The sequence below is a fragment of the Talpa occidentalis genome, unplaced genomic scaffold (assembly GCF_014898055.3).
Source record: "Talpa occidentalis isolate TD23 unplaced genomic scaffold, MPIMG_talOcc4v2.1 talOcc4.5, whole genome shotgun sequence".
Classification (NCBI taxonomy): domain Eukaryota; kingdom Metazoa; phylum Chordata; class Mammalia; order Eulipotyphla; family Talpidae; genus Talpa; species Talpa occidentalis.
The window spans coordinates 96,381,089-96,397,291 of NW_023604861.1; the positions used below are offsets into that span (position 1 = coordinate 96,381,089).

The window sequence follows — 16,203 nt, forward strand, 5'->3', positions numbered from 1 at the left end:
TTTGAGAGGTTTGCAAAAGCATACCCAGAAGCATGGAGGGGAGAAATCCAATGTGTTGGAAGCATCTAGTAAAGAAAAGAAGTTTGTTTTGCTGGAACTGTCTTTTTTTTTTTTTTTTAATAGAGGCATTTTTTTTTTATTTTATTTGTTTGTTTGTTTGTTTTTGTTTATACATGCACTGGGTACAGTCAGAAGCACGGGAGGGTGAGAGAATTCACCAGAGCCAGAGCGGGGAGCAGAGCAGGCAGAAGGACCGAAGCACACTGCTGAGGGGAGCAGCGGGCGGCAGGAGAGGTCTGCGCACCATGTGGGACCCTCCTCCGGTGGCTGGGGAGCAGCCGGGGATCGAACCGGCGCCGCAGAGGCCGCGGGCAGCTTCGCAACCCAGCGCTCAACCGCTGCGCCACCGGGGAGGCCCGCTGGAACTGTCTTAACCTGGCTTTTCACCAGAAAGCCAAGCCTGAGACAAGGGATTGCATGGAACCTGTTGAGAAGTGACGCCGGGAACAGAATAGGGAGAGACTGAAGCAAGGAAATGAGGGACACCTGTGCAAGCTAAGCATGACTGTGGATGACTGATACTCAGTCCTGCTGGGATCCTAAACCACTCTGTAGAAAGCATCTCAGAGTTGTTGGCCTGAGTGATCAAACACAGCACCAATTCCCCCACGGCTCCCATCCCCCATTGGTTCCCACAGAGCAGCTCCTCCTTCCTTCCAGTTTTGCATAGATGAGTGCTAAGCAATGCTAAGCAAGTGTCCTTCCCCAAGGTGTCCTAGGAGCCCCAGAGCGTGGAGAGAGAGATGTTTGGTGCAGCTGACATGCTTTCAGGTTACACCTCTCAAAGCTAGTTGCCCAGCAATGACTGGAGGAAAAGGCAGACTAACAGGATATACAGTGGGGCTTCAGGATTATTTCAAGCAATCATGGACAGTGAAGCAGCAGGAAATCATGCCTAGATGAGTAATTTGAATTTATTAGCAGTGGTAGAATGTAGGAATCAAGAGAAATAAAGTTAGAGATATGAGATTAGTGCAATTTTGTCACTGATTAAAAGGATCTGTAGACAAAGGTGGAATATGCAGAAAGAGGAATTAAATCAAATATTAAAGTCTTAGAGAAAGGGAAAGAGACTGAGATGAATTCACTTTTGATAGGAGCAAGGAAGAAGACAGGACACCATGTTAGAAAGGCAGATGTGTTAGGTGGCCCAAGACTGCCTGGACATATTGGGGGCAGCAGGACTGCCTGGGGTGGAAATCTCAAACACAGATTCTCTCTTCCTACTCCACACTTAGACTTGACTTGTTCCTCCATCTTTTTTTTTTTTTTTTTTTTTTTAGCTTTTCTTTTCTTTCTTTCTTTCTTTTTTTTTTCAAGATTTATTTATTTATTTATATAAGCACTGGATACAGTCAGAAGTGCAGGAGGTTGAGAGAATTCACCAGAGCCAGAGCAGAGAGCAGAACAGGCAGACTGACGAAGTACACTGCTGAGGGGAGCAGCGGGCAGCAGGAGAGGTCTGTGCGCCATGTGGAACACTCACCCGGTGGCCGGGGATCAAACCGGCGCTGCAGAGGCTTCGGGCGGATTTGCAACCCAGCACTCAACCGCTGCGCCACCGGGGAAACCCTCTTCCTCCATCGTTAACCAGGTTTCTACCTTGGAAAATTAGTCATAACTGTGGTGGCTCTGCCTCCCTTGTTGAAAGTCAGTATGATTTGAAATAGAATGATTACAAAATAGAGTTGGAGCCGCTGTGGTGGAAAAACTACATATTGTGTGTTTGAACTGGGCCAAAATACCCTGGAGGTGAGCCAAGCAGCATTGTTTCATGAACCCTTGAGAGCCCAACAGCGTAGTGGACATTTTAATCACAAAAACTGGTGATTATGAACTTTTGCCAGAGGGCAAATCAGTAACTGAAAGAGTGCGAAGGTGGGGCTCAGGCCATGGTGACTCCATCGAACACCAACAATCGCAAGGTACGACTCAATCTCAGGGCACAACAGCAGCAAGGTTTATTTACAAAGGGAAACTTGGGCTAAGGAAAGAGTGCCTAGGTCACAAATGGCCAGCTGTCCTACCCCAGATAGTGTCCACAGTGCCCAGTAATCCAGACCAAAAGCTGTTCATGCAAGATAGTGTTTTCCCTATGTACAAGCCTGCAACTGCTCACCGGTAAGTGGTGGCCCAGGATCCACTGTGGCAGCTGGGGGTCATCACAGGGGGCACTACCAGGACCACAACACAGCAGCCTCTCTGCTGAAGCCAAAGCCTGTCTCCTCCTGAAGCCAAAGCCAAGTATCCTGAAGCTTTTTTCAAGCTGAGTTAAACCTTCTCAAACTTGGGCCTCCCCGGTGGCGCAGCACTTGAGCGCTGGGCTGCGAAGCTGCCCGCAGCCTCTGCAGCGCCTGTTCAATCCCCGGCTGCTGGGCAAGGGTCCCACATGGTGCGCAGACCTCTCCTGCCGCCCACTGCTCCCCTCAGCAGTGTACATCGTCAGTCTGCCTGATCTGCTCTCCGCTCTGGCCCTGGTGAATTCTCTCACCTTCCCACGCTTCTGACTGTACCCAGTGCTTGTATAAATAAATAAATAAATAAATCTTAAAAAAAAAAAAAAGAAAAGAAAAAACAAACTTCTCAAACTAAATCAAGCCTCTCCCAAGATGGCTCCGAGTCTTCCCAAGAAGCTCCTCTCCCAGCAGCTTCTCTCCAACACCAACCTTCAGCCTCTCCTAAGTATCTACTTATATATCCCCTTCAGGATACCTGCCTTGCTAACCTGATTGGTCCATTTTCCAAACCAGTTTTTTCCAAGACTTAATTAGTGCCAGCGCAACCTTGAATCTAATTGGTGTCAGTGGGAGCTTGGACTTGTTTAATCTGTTTTCAAAACCAGCTTGAGGTTCAAAACCAAAACCCTGGTAGTGCATCCAATTCACCCTGCAGCTTTTGATGCAGGAGCCAGCAGGTAAGCTCTGCTGTATCAGAATAATACTAGCCAGGTTCAAGCCTGAACCGCAAGTCTCCAAAACTGTCAGTTTTTTTCTTTTTTACCCTAAAACCCAAACCTGGCTGCACTGGGGGTAGCCACCAAACCCACTGCTATGGCATACATAGCCCAGGCTGATACCACTCAGCTGGGGGCTGCTGTTACATAGCCAATTATATATAGTCAAAAATAGTTAATACTTTAAACACTGATGAACCCTTTTCTTTAACAATTTATCTCATCTTCCCCTTTTCTTCCCATAAAAAAATCTCCTTTGCTGTCAGGGGCCATTCCCATAAATAGGATGGTCTATTCCCATCCTAGCTCTACAGGAGAGCTCTACACGAGTTCTACACGAGAGCTAGGATGGACACACCTGAGTGGAGAAATCTTACAATGTCATAATATTAACAAAGATGTAAAACAATGATACTTCATTAATAAAAAAAAAATAAAAATATTTTTTCCCTTCTCAAGGCATATTTTAGGTTTTTCCCTAAAACTGCATTCTCAGAATTGCAGTTCATGAATCCCAAATAAACACTGAATTTCTTCTCATTTTGACTTTTTGCTTTTAAGAAAGGCAACGTCCACTTCAGAAGCACTCTGAGAGCCTGGAATGGAGGAAACAGGGGCAAGATTCTGTGCCTGGAGAGAGATGCCTCCAGCCCCACACTGAGCTTCTCCCATCATATGATCCCAAAGTCAGTGGTATATACTTTCCCCGGTTCTTGGGTGATAATGAGTGGAGATCCTCCTTCAGTGCAGGTGGCAATGAACCAGCCTGAGTAGGCCACAGACTCAAGGCTGGAGGTCCTTCCATTCCCACTGTGGTGAAGAGGAAGGCTCCCTGGGTCTGAGTTTGGTGGTACAGTCCATTTTGCTCTTTTCCTGAAGGGGAGAAAGAGGCCGCAGGGAGAAACAGAACAGCTTCAGTTGTTCTATAGTCTTCACACACTGCTAGTTCCTGTCTGTGCTAGCCTTCCCCAATCATTCAGACAGGCCCAGAGACCTCTATTTCATGCTATGAGATTCAAAATGACAGGCCCCAAATATTTGATATATGTTAAATTTGATGTTGCTATCTTAGGCCAGGAATGTCAATCGTTCTTAATGTGAAGATTTGAAAGAAAAAATTGCTAACATTAAAGCTTTTGTGCTTTGAATACAAAGCACTGATTTACTCATAATCTGTAGCTTCAAAGGGGAGAAACCCAAAGAAGTGTGCATGGTCATTACCGAGTTCTGAATTAAAAGTTTTTTAATGCCAAGTCTCTCTATTTCAGCACAGCAGTTATGCCTGACTCAACGATGGGGTGAATTCTAAGAAATGCATCCTTGGGGATGTCACCCTTATGTGAACACCACACAGTGTGATTACACAGACTTGGTGGTGCAGGTAACTACACACCTAGGTTACACGCGTAGCCTGCTGGCACCACCACCTAATATGTGGTCTATTGTCAACTGAACTATCACTAAGTGACAAATGGTGGCACTGATACTCTGGGAGCCCTAATTCTTTGTCCTCAGGGGCTCTTCTGTGTACAGGGGAGGGTTACCAGCATCCTTGACCTCTACTCCCCAGATGTTAGTAGCACACCCTGGACCCAGCTGTGACAACCAAAAATATCTCAAGACATTGACAAGGATCATGGGTCAAAATGGTCTCTGCTTGAAAACCACCGTACTACACCTTTCACTTTATTGGGGATCTGCCTACATTTGTTGGCTGAAAAGGGTCAAGAGATTTTCAACCATACAGTGGTCTGATTTGTGACCTTTATAACTTAGAGGACTTTTTAATAACAGAGAGTCATAATCATTAAAATATTTGATGCAGAGAATTTGGTTGCTCCCTTAAAATTGCAAACTATATTTTGTCAGAGCATACGCTTCCAGAACTCAACCCACTCACTCCCCTTCTTGGACACCAACTACCTACTAGCAGAAATCCTTGTGCTTATGACTCTCTTTGAGGTCTAGGTGCAGAGCTCTAAGACAGGAGTTCTAAGATTGGTGGCCCAGAGGTCAGAGAAAGTCAAAAGTCTGCAGACTGCAGCTCTGGGCTGCACCTGTCACCTGCTTACAGAGGACCCCATGTCTCTGTCATTATGGAATAAAGCTTGCTCCAGCCTCAGGTGTCTGACCCACTCTACTAGGACCTAACCATTTATCCACATGAGCGAGGAAAGAGGTTCTGCCTCTCTGAGGCCAGGGCTGCCCAACACCATGGATATTCACTAGTTCCTGGTGCCAGATGATTCAGTAAGGCTTATGAAGAAATGTCAAGCATAGAAAAGGTGTGACTTGCCTATGTGCCCAGAAAAAAGGAGTAGCTGAAACTGCTGAAATTTTAAGAGTAGCTACAGGAAGTAAAGTCATCAACACTGTGTTTGAGGAAAGAAGTCTCCTAGGACTTTCTCAGAGCCAATGACTGGATTCTGATGACACAAAATGACACACAGAAATATTACTTCAAGGAGTGGAAACTCCAGTAGTATAAGACCTATGTATCTTCTAACAGCTCCCGGTCCACAGTCATCTTATTCTCTGTCCATCTGAGACCAGGAAAGACTCCCCAGAGTATGCTCCTCTAGCTTCCCAGGGCTGGCATGCAGGTGCTTCTTCACTTGAAGGAGCTTCCCCTGAGCAACAGCAGCCACTAGGTATCCTGCCCTTCATGTACTCTAGATCACTGGCCCGGATTAGTGGGGAAGGGCCCTGGCTCCCAGATGCTCTAGCATCCTGAATTAGCAGAAATGCATTAGATCTTTCACGAGGGAAGCTGAGACTGCCATCACAAGGATTTTTACTTTGAATACTCACAGTTTGAGTGAGCCAGAGCCTCTATGCTATTTGGTTCGATATAAGTCAAATACTTTCCAAAGTATTTGAAGCAAATACTTTTGAAGCAAAGGGAACACCTCTCCAGAGGAGCACAGAGACACTCAAATAATCTTCCAGAGGCAACAAGTCACAAGTAGTTGAAGATGACCAGACATACAAGTAAGCAAGATCACAAGAATAAGAACCAATAAAAGAAACAAAACAAAAAGGCAAGATAGCAGAAACATACACACACAGGCAGATTTTGTAATTATTGTACACAGAGCTGAAAGTAACTATCCTAACCAGGTTTAGAAAACATGACAGCATGAAAATATTTTTCTAGAACAGCAAACTAAGAAAATTGGCAGATTTGAAAGAGCCAAAAAGACTGTCCAGAACTGTATTGTACAATAAAAAAAAGTCAATATTTGTATTCAACAATAGACATCGCATAGCAGTAGAGAAAATTAGAGAATGACATCAGCATGATGGCAGTACAGGAATTTCAGCACTCTTCCCTTCCCAGAAACACCAGTATGGACAATCACCCATGTATGAAAATAGCTTCAGAAAAGCTAAGGACTCCAGGTAGGGATTACAGGACCTGGGTGGAGTACAGAAACAAGAAAAGATGCATTGAAGAAGGTAGGAAAGAGTTTCACTTTGCCCCTGTCACCCTTCCCTCAAGTCAGGGCAGTCCTGCATGGAGAAAGGCATCCAACTCATAGGAGGAATGGAGTAAAGTAGGAGGTGACTTCACCATGGACGGCACCCCCAGCCTGCCTCATCCCCAGACTCATGCTGCCCCAGATTCCCAGTGGGCTCCCACAGACTCAGGATACCATCCCACCCCTGCACCCAGCAGGTCCCAACTAACCCAGGCTCCCGGCAGGCTCATGATAATCCAGACTCCAAGCTTCCCAGGCCCCAGGCTGACTCCCATGGTCCCAGGCTGCCAACCTCTCCCGGCACCACTCCATTCTCCATGGACCTAGACTCCACATGGCCTCCCATGGGCCCAGGCTCTTCCTGCCCCAGCAAGCACCAGGCTGGGTCCAGGAGCTCAGGCTCCATGTAGACGCTACTCTGGGAGTCGTGGATGCCAGCCTTCAGGAGATTGCTTTTACACACGAAGGCAGGGGGGAATATGCCTGAATAACTGTGGGCCCTGGGTGACCCGTGTGGGATCCTCTTAGCATTCCTTGGCTTAACTGAAAACCATTGATTGAACACACAAGCACCCCACTCTGAGAAGTATGATTACCAAATGATCAAACATCCCAGGAATGAGAGTGATGGTCATGTCACCAGAAAGCCACTACAAAGACCTGCCAGGTGGTAGCTGAGGATGAGGGGCCTTTAGAGAATAGAGAGTAAAGAAGGACTGGGTACTTGTCACAGCCCTGGGATCAACTGGAGAAATGAGGGCCGAGTCTATGCATCAGTGTGCTTCCTCTAAATCTCCCCTTAGGAGAAAATCCACGGGAACTAGAGGGGACTACTCCCAAAAGTGTGTGGAAGAGGGGATCCATGCAGCACAGGGGTGCAGCGTGGCGGCTGGGGAGGTGTGCCTCTCAGATATCCCATTAAAGAACTGTAACTAGGAGAATAGCTGGCCACCAGCCTCTGGCCGCCATGGCTTTGGATACTGGTGAAGGTTTTCTCAGCTTCCCGCTGCACTGGAGTCTCCCCACCACTCCTCTCTTCCTCTTTCTGTCACTGGTGGCGTACCTGTGAGTGATGGCTGGCAGGCTCTGCCCCACTGCGCCTGGCCCTTTCGCCCACGTCTTTCATAGGCGTAGGGAATCTTCAGTTTCACCTCACCCCCGCCAAAGCAACCTCTATTTCTATCCTCGTAGATTCATTTTCCTTATTTTTAAACTTATTAATAAATGAAATCACATCATATGAACCTACTTGGATCTGGCATCCTCAATAATTTGTTTTTTAAGATTCTTCTACTTGAATGTCTATTTGTAGTTCATTGCTAAGTAGTATTCCTTTGCTTGAACATACCACATCTTGTTTATCCATTCATTGACTGATGGAAATTTGGCTTCTTCCCCACTTGGGATATTATGACATTTTATTTGAGAGTCTGAACATTTTCATATAAGTCATTTTCTTCAATTCACTTTTAAATCACTCAAGTGAGAACAGTCTTAAAGAGGTAAATGTTCGGGCCTCCCCTGCTGGCGCAGTGGTTGAGTGCTGGGCTGCGAAGCTGCCCGCAGCCTCTGCAGCACCGGTTCAATCCCCGGTCACTGGCGAGGGTCCCATATGGCACGCAGACCTCTCCTGACGCCCCTGCTGCTCCCCTTAGCAGTGTATTTCATCTGTCTGCCTGTTCTGTTCCCACCCTGGCTCTGGTGAATTCTCTCACCCTCCTGCGTTTCTGACTCTACCCCGTGCTTGTATAAATAAATAAATAAATCTTTAAAAATAAGTAAATAAATAAATAAATATAGGTAAATGTCAACAAAATCAGCAACAAGTACAAATTTTTATATGTCTTTTTATTTCCATAGAAGCCCATAAGTCAGCCCAAGCATGATGAATCTGAATCTTTCTCCATGCACACTTGCACTGGGGTAGTCCAGAGGAGTATTTCCCAAGCTTGGTTAGTCATCAGCATTCCCTGTGGTTCATAATAAGATACTGATTCTTTGTCTCTGCTCTATATCTAGTAAGGTGGAATGGGATTTCATTTACCAAGTGAGAGAGCCTAGACACTGGGGTTTTAGTTCATGTCCTGGGTGATTCTGATGTTGCTTCAAGTTTGAGAAACACAGGTGCACATTACATCTCAGCATTTATGTTAGTACATAAAATGTTTAGGTAGCCAGCAGGGCTTCACCCTGGGTGGGCCATCATCTGACATCCTACCAGATAAGAACAGCATCAGTGATGGGAGTGAGATAGCTCCTACTTTGCTCTGCTGCCTTGCTGGGCAATTGTTGCCGATTTCTCACCCACTGTTTCATAACATACAGCTCCAGAAGACAGAAATGGAAACGCTCAAAACCAAGAGTGTCATTATTTCCAGTTCTACTACTAAATGTTCATACCACCCTAGTCAAGTAACAACCACTCCATGTGCCTTCCTGTCCTCACCCCTAAAATGAAAGGGCTGAAGGATATGATGATTTTATGGGAAATGATCCAAATTATGAAAAAAAAAAAAGGCCAAGAGATTGGCATGTGTCACCAATGTCAAGCCAGAACATTGTACAGCAGGACCACCCAGGGGTCAGCCTGCTCAAAACACAATTTTGACTTACCACTTTCAATTAACTTGTAGAAAAAAGATAAAGAACTCATTGGCTTTTCCAGAAGAAATGAAAATGACATCTGTCTAGCAGATACATTAATGTCTTAAGTTGGAGAATTCAAGAAATAAAAGTTAAAGCATATACCTAGACATGGGCAGGGCGGTGGTGGAGAACAGCAGAAAAAGAGCTGAAAAAGAGCTAAAAAAGAGCAATTGGCCTGATGAAAATAGGACTTGGGCAGGAGAATATTGCTTTTAACCACTGACATGTATTATATTGGTATGACCTTCTCTTAAATAACTTTTTGAAGTCTAAATGAAAAATGAATGCTTTATTGACATGAAGATTTATCCTCTATAGTCATCACTCTCAGGGCCTCAGGGGCAGCATGTTCAGTCCCCATGTCCAGCTGTTGGAGAATTACAGGAGAGTGGCTTCAGATCCAGCTTTGGGAATCAGCCATCGCCCTGTAGCAATCCTGGTGACAGAAGAGACCAGCCCCAAAGCAGCTGGACAAACATCCCACTGACAATGTGCTCTGCATTGGTGATTTGGGGGCAGAGTTCTTAATTTCCACATCCCCAAATCCCAATGGTCCTCTCCCAGTTTACCAAGCCCTTTACAGTGCCCAGTTGCTAAAGATCCAAAGGAAACAAATCCTTTGATGAACGTTGGCCTGGAGATCAGGGTACCCAAAGGCAAGCACATTTGCTCTCACAATGTGAGAAGTCGGTGTGCGCTAGACAATTATCTGAAAATGGGGACATGGCTACTACAGGAACCATCCATGGTTTCACATTCTGTGGTATGTGGTAGTGTTTCTCAAATGGGATGTATAAGATAGATGTCTGCGAAGTCTGTTCTCTGGTTCCCTCAACTCAATGAGATGCCTGTATCTTGGAGTTTCCATTTTGATTATACTCCAAATATATCATCAGAGCCTCTTCTGAAACATAAGGATGACCCTCTTTCCCCTGGGACTGAGCCACATGACACCAGAACTTGTATTTGAGCTTTCCTTTAAGTTCACATCTGTCACAATCTCAGGGGTCCTACAGTCTCCTTTCTCAGTAGAGAACAAAGGTAGAAACACTGGCTGGCCACACAGGCTGTGGCAGGATGGAGCTGCTGTAGCCCAGCCATGAGCAAACAGGTCATCAAATCCTAGTGTCCAGATAAAATAACTGACAATGAAATAGTCTACAAATGTAAATTAACGGATGTTACAATCTGCACCATTCATAAGTAGGGAGTTTTAGTGGTAGTTATCTAATGAGCAATTATTCTATTTGAAATTCAAGAGCTCGTTAGCTTTGTGCTCATGTTTATGATGATATTCATAAAAATGCAACGCGAAAATTAATTCAATTGAAGAAGAATCAGTAGACATTATGTTAAATCAGTGCTCACTGACTGCTCGCTGGTAGCCCAGCAGAGTAAGTGGTCTGTTGATCCAATCCAACAGTAAAAAAAATAATAATAATAATAAGTTACCATTGCTGTTTTGGAGACTTTACTTAAACAAACAGAATTTTCTGCATTTCTAGTATTAGAGTCAAAATAAGAAGTCTATACCAGATTTGAACTACATCTTTCTATAATATACCCACAATCAGTTATTAAATTTCAGCAGAATACATTATCTGAAGTACAAGTGGAGGGTGAGCTAGGCCTTCTGTTCCCTCCAAAATGGCCCATTGGCTGCAGTTTTTAAAGGCAATATGTGGATGGACAGTCTACCTAAAAGGAAAAAAACTAGAGGAAGCAAAGAAGAAGCAAGGCTGTGAGGCTGTAAAGTAAGTAGTGAAATAGTAGTGCCCTCTTACAGCTTACTCTCCCTCCTCTCTGATAGGGTCCTGCTCCCCCACAGCTACACCACACCCCCGGCTCACTAAAAGCTATGGCCTCCTGTAATTACTCTTGCTAATTTCAGCTTACTTTGAGCTTTCTCTTTCACTGTATACCCCTTTTAGATTTATTATTATATAAACACATGAAGTTTACATTTGCTTTTATATATACATATTAGAATTAGAGCCAAAATAATTTAATTATTATGAACAACTGTTTAACTTTAAAAGGTCCTATCACTGTGGAAAGCCATGTGGAATTTCCTCAAACTACTAAAAATAGAGCAACCATAGACCCAGAGATTCCACACCTGGGATCTACCCAAAGGACACAAAAACATTAATTCAAAAAGAAACTTGCTTGTATATATTTATTGCAGCACTATTTATAATAACTAAGACATGGAAACAACCTAGGTGACCAAATATATATGACTGGATCAAGAAAGTGTGATATAGAGCGTCCCCAGTGGCACACAAGTTGAGCTCAGCATTGTGAAGCTGTTCGCAGCCTCTGTTGTGCCAGTTTGATTCCTGGCCAGCCAGGGTGCAGGGCTACCCACACGGTGCAGCAGACCTCTCCTGTCTCACTCACTGCTCCCCTCAGCAGTGTTTTCAGTCCATCTGCCTGTTCTGCTCCCCGCTCTGTCCCTGGTGAATTCTCTCACCCTCCCACACCTGTGGCCTGTACCCCAGTTCTTATATAAATAAATCTTTAAAAAGAAAAAGGAAATGTGATGTGTATACACAAAGGAATACTATTTACCAATCAAAAAGGTAAGCTCAAGCCATTCACAGCAACATGAATGGAACAAGAAGGGATTATGCTCAGTGAAGTAAGTCAGGAGGAAAAAGAAAAGTATCGGATGGTTTCACATATAGGAGGAATATAAGGAAGCCGAACAAATGGTCAAAAAAAAGACAAAACTTGCAAGCAAACTATAGATCTGAAGCACACAGCAGGGGAAAAGGAAGAAGATGGATCAAAATAGGGGAGGGAAGAGCACAAAGGACTAGGATGGTGTCTCAAGGGTGATGAGGTAATAGGAACTTTATGGGGACTACACATGAGCTGAGAAATCAAATATTGTAGAAAAATAAACAACAATGTAAGAAAATTTAAAAGTTATAAAAAAAAAAAAATGCCCTCGCCATTTAAAGGATGTTGTGCACAGAAAGGATATGGAGTATAGTCAACATAGGAAAGAAACAAGACAAAGATGAGTTCCACACCATCAGATAGTACAATCTCTGATAAGATTCATGAGTTCTGAGGTTTCTTCATATCCACCCCAGGAAAAGCCCTACTGACTTTCAGCGTCTAGTGTTTCTACAGAAAGTTTGAGGGTTGGACAGCTTCAGCTGGAGAGCAGAGCCGACGCCGCTCCATCCCTCCTGTTTCTGAGTCCATTTTCTGCTCCTCAGTTACCATGAAGTCATTGCTTCTTCATTCACAAAATAACATGAGATAAGGGGCCCTGCTCACATCTGAGCACTGATGCAAAATGAGCGGCATTTAGGCAGCAGAGAGGAAAACACACTTGGAATGAGAAAATTTAACACAGAGACCTCTGCGCTAGCTGCCACCTCCAGGCTGAGTTCAAGCCTGGAATGATAAATTGAAAGCAGTATTGTGTGTCGTCCCCTGCTCTGAAGTGAGGAAGATGGGCTGGCCTTGATCGGCAGAGGAAGCTATGAACCAGCCAGGGAAAGCCACGGATTCGAAGGTGGAGGTTCTGCCAGTCTTTCTGTGGTAGAAGAGGAAGGGTTTCACAGGCCCCGGTTGGTTGTACAGATCTAGAATCTTCTCTGCCTGCAATGGAGGGACAATGCCCACAGGGGAAGCAGAGGCTGTTTGAGTAATTCGAGGTGACTTGTACACAAACAATACACATCCCAAATTTCAAAAAGGCCTTATCCACCTATGAGAGCAGGTCTAGAGAAACACATTTCAAAGGAGCAGCAGAGAGGACTCTCCTGCCCAGCCTCCACCCTTAAATCCAGAGATGGGTTAGAAACAATCACAGGGTACTGAACAAGTCAGTAGATTGGGACTTTCTCACAAAAGAGACTGACGGGATCCTCCAGCAAAGGAAGGAGTTGCCAGTTTGCAGCAGGGAGCCAAGGTCCTCCCTTAGGGAGGCTACAGGGGCCAGAGGTACTGCCCACTAGACTCAAAGTGTCCTGAGGGCAAAACCTTGCCATCTGTGCCCTGATGCTTCTCAAATGTCCAAACAGTGCTGGAGGTGAGGAGAAACCACGCATTTCCTGAATGGAATGGTTTGAGGTAGAATTACACTGAATTGAGTTAAACTGAAGTTTTTGGAAACAAAGTTTAAGGAATAAGTTCTTTTTATATAGCTTAGTCATAAAGAGAAAATAAGAACCACTCAGAGAGCTTGAGAATCGATATAGTAAAGATGGAAATTTCAGAAAACACAAGAAAAGGATGATTTAGCAGACAGGACAAGACTGAAAATGGAGTCATAGTCTGGGAAATTGATTCAGGAAATTCTGATTCAGGAAATTCTCCCAGACCCAACATGAAGAGAAAAAAAGTAAGGAAAGGAGAGCAAGTGTGGAAAATTAGATATTACAGTGGACTCTACAAGATCCAGTGACCAACGATTAAGAGTTGCAAACAGGAAGATAAAACAGAAGCAAATACATTTGAAGAAACAACACCTAAGAATATCTCACAACTCAAGAAAGACAAGGGTCCTCACCTAGTGAGGGAAAGGATAAATCAAAGAAATGTCAGCTGCAGGCATACAACTCAAAGGAGCTAGGAATGTGTATGCTTAAGAATTGAATTCTAAGATTAGATTTTCTACAAAATAAACTTCTTCTACAATACATAGGCTTTTAAAACAGTAACTTTTTTACAGTATTTTCATTATCACATTTGTAGTTGCTCACCTTGAGTTTTAGTGTGGGCTGCCCTTCGATGTCCTCACAAGAGAGACACATTTCTGGTTGCTGTATTCCCAAGTAAATGGGAATCCCTTTGTCTTGCTCAAGAGACTCAGGAAACTTGCATGGGAGGACAGTGACAGTTACTATGGAGATAAGAGAGCAGATGGTATAAGTTCCCTTTGAAGTCAAGAAAAGGCCATTCTCTTCCAAGTAGGGTCGCCCCACATCCACCAGATGGCCAAATGCCTCATTCATTCATTCATTCATTGACACCATGGGATAATCCCTGGCTTACAATATGGAACAAACACAAAAAGTTAAACAGTCCATTCTGGCCTTGAGATTTTCACACCTCTGCTTAAACACCAACAGGTAGGAATCCCTATGCCAAGCAGCCCTTCGACCCTTGAACAGGTCTGTAAATTAATAAATTTTGCTTGATATGATGATGTAAGCTGCCTTCCTGGGGTATCAACCCATTTAGTCTGTAGAGCACCAGGGAGCCAGACAGAACAAGCTATTGCTCTTCCAGGTTAGACCCCCAGATCAGGAAGCATTTTCCCTGTTCCCCACGATGCTGCTCCAACTCTCTGCTTTCCTTACCCTGGCCCAAGACAAACTTTTCCATGTTGTCCCATGAAATTCTTCTCCCTCCCAAAACCCACTGTGAAGTCAGTACCCCAGCCCACTAACTCAAGGGGACCCTCACCTGAAGCCACGTCAGCTTTCCGTGGAACTGCCACAAGAATGTCACCTTGAAGGATCCACACTTGCTGACTCATGTCAGAGACATGCCCCCTTTCAGGCACATTCGCTGTTGTTCAAATGAGAAAGAATAATGTATAAGCATTATGATTAAGGCAGCTTTAGGGGTTCTAGAGAAAGGTCATCTAATCTAGTCCCCTTGGAAAGGAAGGAATATGGTCTACACACCAAAATGTGCAGTGCTCACAAGACACCCCCTTCTTTCCAACAATGCTGTGGACTCCTTGAGGAGGGCAAGGGCTGTTCCTGGGCTAAAAGGGTAAAGTGTCAGCCCTGTGGTGTCCATGTGCCAAGGCCCAGAGACTCTTCTTGACACCTGCTCTGTTCTTGACCCAAAGCTGGGTCTGAACCAGAGAAGTGAACAACTAATGCTCCTCACCTTCCAGAAGCTCATGGACCAGTGGGAGATATTAGCATGGGAAGGACATACACAAGCATGGACAGAGGGACAGAGAACAATAGGATGATCAGAAAGGACACCTGCGAGAGAGTGCCCAGTTCCATCATCTAACTGTGGCCTTTGTGCCATAGTGGGGTTGTCTCAGCACCTGTAGGAACAAAGATAGGAGATTTAGCCTCAGGAGCCATTTCCAAGACCTTTGTAGAACTCTGGTTCCTAAGGTCTTCATTCTGGACAGGAAGCTGGGAAGCTTAACTTGACATGAGGCCTTTGTCATAAAATCTGAGCTGCCTCCTGAAATAAAACCTCACAGCACTCGTGGGAGACATCAGGCAGTAACAGTAGCTCGCTGGCATTCCATGGTCAGGTATAACTGTTCACCTTAAACTCCCCCCAGACTCCTCATACCTGTGCCCCCTCATCTCGGCCAAGACCGAGGAAGGCCAAGACCCTCCTCCCATCAGAATCTGCTTCTGCCTGGGGTCAGGGCACCTCTGATAGCACACCAGCAGCTCCCCAGTGAGAAGCACCTCCATAGGACAAGACATGGAGGCAGCTGGCTCAGCCCCTTACCTCCACCAGTCCTAGCCCACAGAAAAGAGGGAAGTTCAGAGTCAGAGGACGACCAGCTATTGGCTGGCAAGCAGTGGCCTTTACTGAGAGTCTAGGGAACACAGATGCAGCTCCAGCAGCTCCAAGAGCAGTGACAGCCTCTGCCAAGGTGGGTCATTTATCTGGTGACCATTAGGAGACTCAGCTTCCTGGATGGGGCGTGGCCGCCGTGTAATGTGCAAGAAGCCAGTTTCTCCTCCCAGAAGATCCCTTGAGGCACCAGATGAAGAAATCATCACATCAGCACACGTGTGACCTACCTGAGCTCCCCTGTAATTAAGCCTTGAACCCAACCCCATGAGGAATTGAATGACGGACACTGGGCTTCTCAGAAAGGGGAGGCTGAGGGACTTCCCAGAGCTCAGTTCTCCTGCCATCTCTCTCTGGGACTAGGACTGGAAAAACCATACTCTTTATGAAAGGAGGCCAGGTGTTGGGGCTGGAAAGCTTGTCCTCTGTATTCATCCTAAGGGAGTCCTGTGATTGCAAAGTTAGCTGTGTGCTTCAGGCAAGATTCACATGCATTTCTGGACACCAGTCACTCCACCTTGACCATTTCTG

General features: G+C 45.1%; 1 protein-coding gene across 1 annotated transcript; it reads right to left on the reverse strand.

Annotated features, from left to right (window-relative positions):
• Positions 1-3,684: 3,684 nt before the first annotated feature.
• LOC119258613 (interleukin-36 alpha-like) lies at positions 3,685-15,024 on the reverse strand. The gene is made up of 6 exons (XM_037526858.1): positions 15,010-15,024; positions 14,818-14,881; positions 14,575-14,679; positions 13,869-14,008; positions 12,654-12,762; positions 3,685-3,779 (listed from the first exon to the last, which is right to left on the reverse strand). Exons 1-6 carry the CDS (start codon positions 15,022-15,024, stop codon positions 3,685-3,687), a joined length of 528 nt encoding a protein of 175 aa, XP_037382755.1.
• Between the last annotated feature and the right edge of the window lie 1,179 nt (positions 15,025-16,203).